This window comes from Echinops telfairi, unplaced genomic scaffold (genome assembly GCF_000313985.2).
Source record: "Echinops telfairi isolate 266 unplaced genomic scaffold, ASM31398v2 ScPeMD7_7469;HRSCAF=8507_0, whole genome shotgun sequence".
Taxonomy (NCBI): Eukaryota; Metazoa; Chordata; class Mammalia; order Afrosoricida; family Tenrecidae; genus Echinops; species Echinops telfairi.
The window spans coordinates 50,906,971-50,909,278 of record NW_022111372.1 but is presented as its reverse complement, the minus strand read 5'-3'; the positions used below and the strand labels follow the sequence as shown (position 1 = coordinate 50,909,278).

The window sequence follows — 2,308 nt, the reverse complement described above, 5'->3', positions numbered from 1 at the left end:
TTAATGCTTCCTCCCCGCCCATTATTGTGATCCCAATTCTACCTTACAAATCAGGTTAGACCAGAGTATGTACATGGGTACAGATAAGAGCTAGAAACACAGGGGATCCAGGACAGATAAACCCCTCAGGACCAATATTGAGAGTAGCTATACCAGGAGGGGAAGGGGAAGGTGGGGGGAGAAAGGGCGAACCAGTCACAATGATCTACTTATAACCCCCTCCCAGGGGGATGGACAACAGAAAAGTGGGTGACGGGAGCTATAGGTCAGTGTAAGACATGAATATAAATGTATACATTATCAAGGGTTCAAGAGGGAGGTGGGAGGGAGGGAGGAAAATGAGGACCTGATACCAAGGGTTCAAGTAGAAAGAAAATGTTTTGAAAATGATAATGATAACAAATGTGCTTGACATAATGGATGTATGTATGGATTGTGATACGAGCTGAATGAGCCCCCAATAAAATGATTAAACAAAAAAAAAGAAAAACACTTTCTTGATAGAGGGCAAGAAACAAAACATCTGAAGAACCCACACTCCTTGACCCTTTTGTAGTTGCAATCTCTATCAATTATTTGGGGGGATGACAGGTTTGGGGGTTTCAGATCTCTCGGTGTCAGTGAACCAGCGTCCCCTTTTCTTAAATGAAGGACAGCTTGCAACCTGAGATGGCCAAAAAGCCGGTGCCAGGCAGTGTTTTCAGAGAGGCCCTGCCCAGCTCTGAATTATCAAGAAGGGAAAAGGAACAGGTATCCAACCAGTCCCAGTTTGAAATATCAGGGAACCTCTCTGTTGTGGGACACCTTCCAGGCTCAGGGTTCTATGGACGCACTTTGGGAACAGTGGCCATGGCAGTCAGTAAGTGGGACATAGGACTCACATGCACCCGTGGAGTCTTGTGATGATCCTGGCCAAGGCACGGTCCCTCTCCTGCCTCCTGAGTCTGAAAGATGCTGTCAGAGTGGACTCTAAGTGCAGTGGTTGAAGCTATGTATTCTGGAGTTTAAAACACCTGTGCGCCAAGTGCCTTGTTGCCACCGGGTCCTTGTTGTACATGTATTTATAGGTTTAGTATTAAGGTAGCAGATGTACACCGGGTCCTTGTTGCCACCGGTTCTCAGAGTGGTCTCAGGCAAGCCCTTTCATCTCTTAGGCTCGGTTTCCACATTCATAGAATGGACCAATGATAAGAGCCATCTGAGGTTGTAGAGATAATGAAATAATACATTTAACCTGACATACAGTGGATGCCAAATGCTGGGCCAAGTTCAGGTTCCGTCCAGGGCTGGGTTTCTGGACTGTGCTCAGCTGTCCACCCCCACCCCTGGAACATGGAAAACTGGGAGATGAACAACGGGTGATAGGCCTGTGTGACCCTGGGGGGATGCTGGGTGGTGGCGGTGAGCGGGTCCACGAAGCAGTCCAGTCAGCGGAGGGCCTGCCAAAGGGGGGAAGGCCTGAGTCCAGGCACCCCTTCCTGAAGTCTTCTCCCCTAGGTCCCCGCAGACGCGATGGCGTCACCATGGCTGTCCTGCGTCCTGCTTCCTGCCCTCATGGTGTCTGGTGAGTGGTTCCCCTCCTCCCACCCCAGAGCAGCAGTTAGCTGGGGACCCTTAGCAGCGAGGGGTGACTTCTCTTCCAGAAACACCCAGCTTCTGTGGCCCATCCTGTGCTTGGAGGCCCCAGGAGGCCTGGAGGCAGTCTGAGTGCGCTGGGAGGGGTGGCTCTAGAGAGGTAGCTGAGGGTCAGGCCGTGCCAGGGATCCAGATGTCACAGTGTCCCTTCTCCCTGCAGTGGCAGCCAACACCGCTCCAGTTTTCGTGAATAGCATGGTAGTGACGCTGCCTGAGGATCTGCCAGTAGGTGAGTCATTATCCTGTGCCCTGTGGCCAAGCCCACACCTGCAAGAGGGCCCCAGGGGTGGGAGGGCAGTTCTACCCCACCCAGCTTGTCAGGGAGCAAACCCAGTGAAGGAGTTATTACAAAAACTGGATAGCAACTCAGAGTGACCCGTGTCCAAAACTGTAGAAGAGAAGCCCTGGGCTCCCAGGGTTCCCAGTTTGGAAGCAGATGGATCGTCTTTCTTCCAAGGCTCCTTGGGGTAGACTTGAACCTCCAGCAGAGTGTGTGAGCCATTCTGACCATTCTGGGACACATGGAGGGGAGGGGGCAGGCCTCTGGGACAGCAGCTCTGCTTCCCCAGCCTTTCGGTGGCTCCATTCTCTGAGGGCATCTTTTTTTTTTTTTTACAAATTTATTTTTATTTTTTTTAATCGTTTTATTAGGGGCTCATACAACTCTTATCAC

At 51.1% G+C, this 2,308-nt stretch overlaps 1 protein-coding gene across 2 annotated transcripts in view; it reads left to right on the top strand.

Annotated features, from left to right (window-relative positions):
* CDHR2 (cadherin related family member 2) overlaps positions 1–2,308 on the top strand; it is a 74,555-nt gene that overhangs the window by 26,291 nt on the left and 45,956 nt on the right. For both annotated transcript variants that reach the window (XM_045284957.1, XM_045284956.1), the window contains exons 2-3: positions 1,498–1,564; positions 1,796–1,864. In XM_045284957.1, the coding sequence (XP_045140892.1) occupies positions 1,513–1,564; positions 1,796–1,864 (121 nt within the window). In that variant the 5' untranslated portion in view covers positions 1,498–1,512. The remainder of the gene's footprint in view (positions 1–1,497; positions 1,565–1,795; positions 1,865–2,308) is intronic.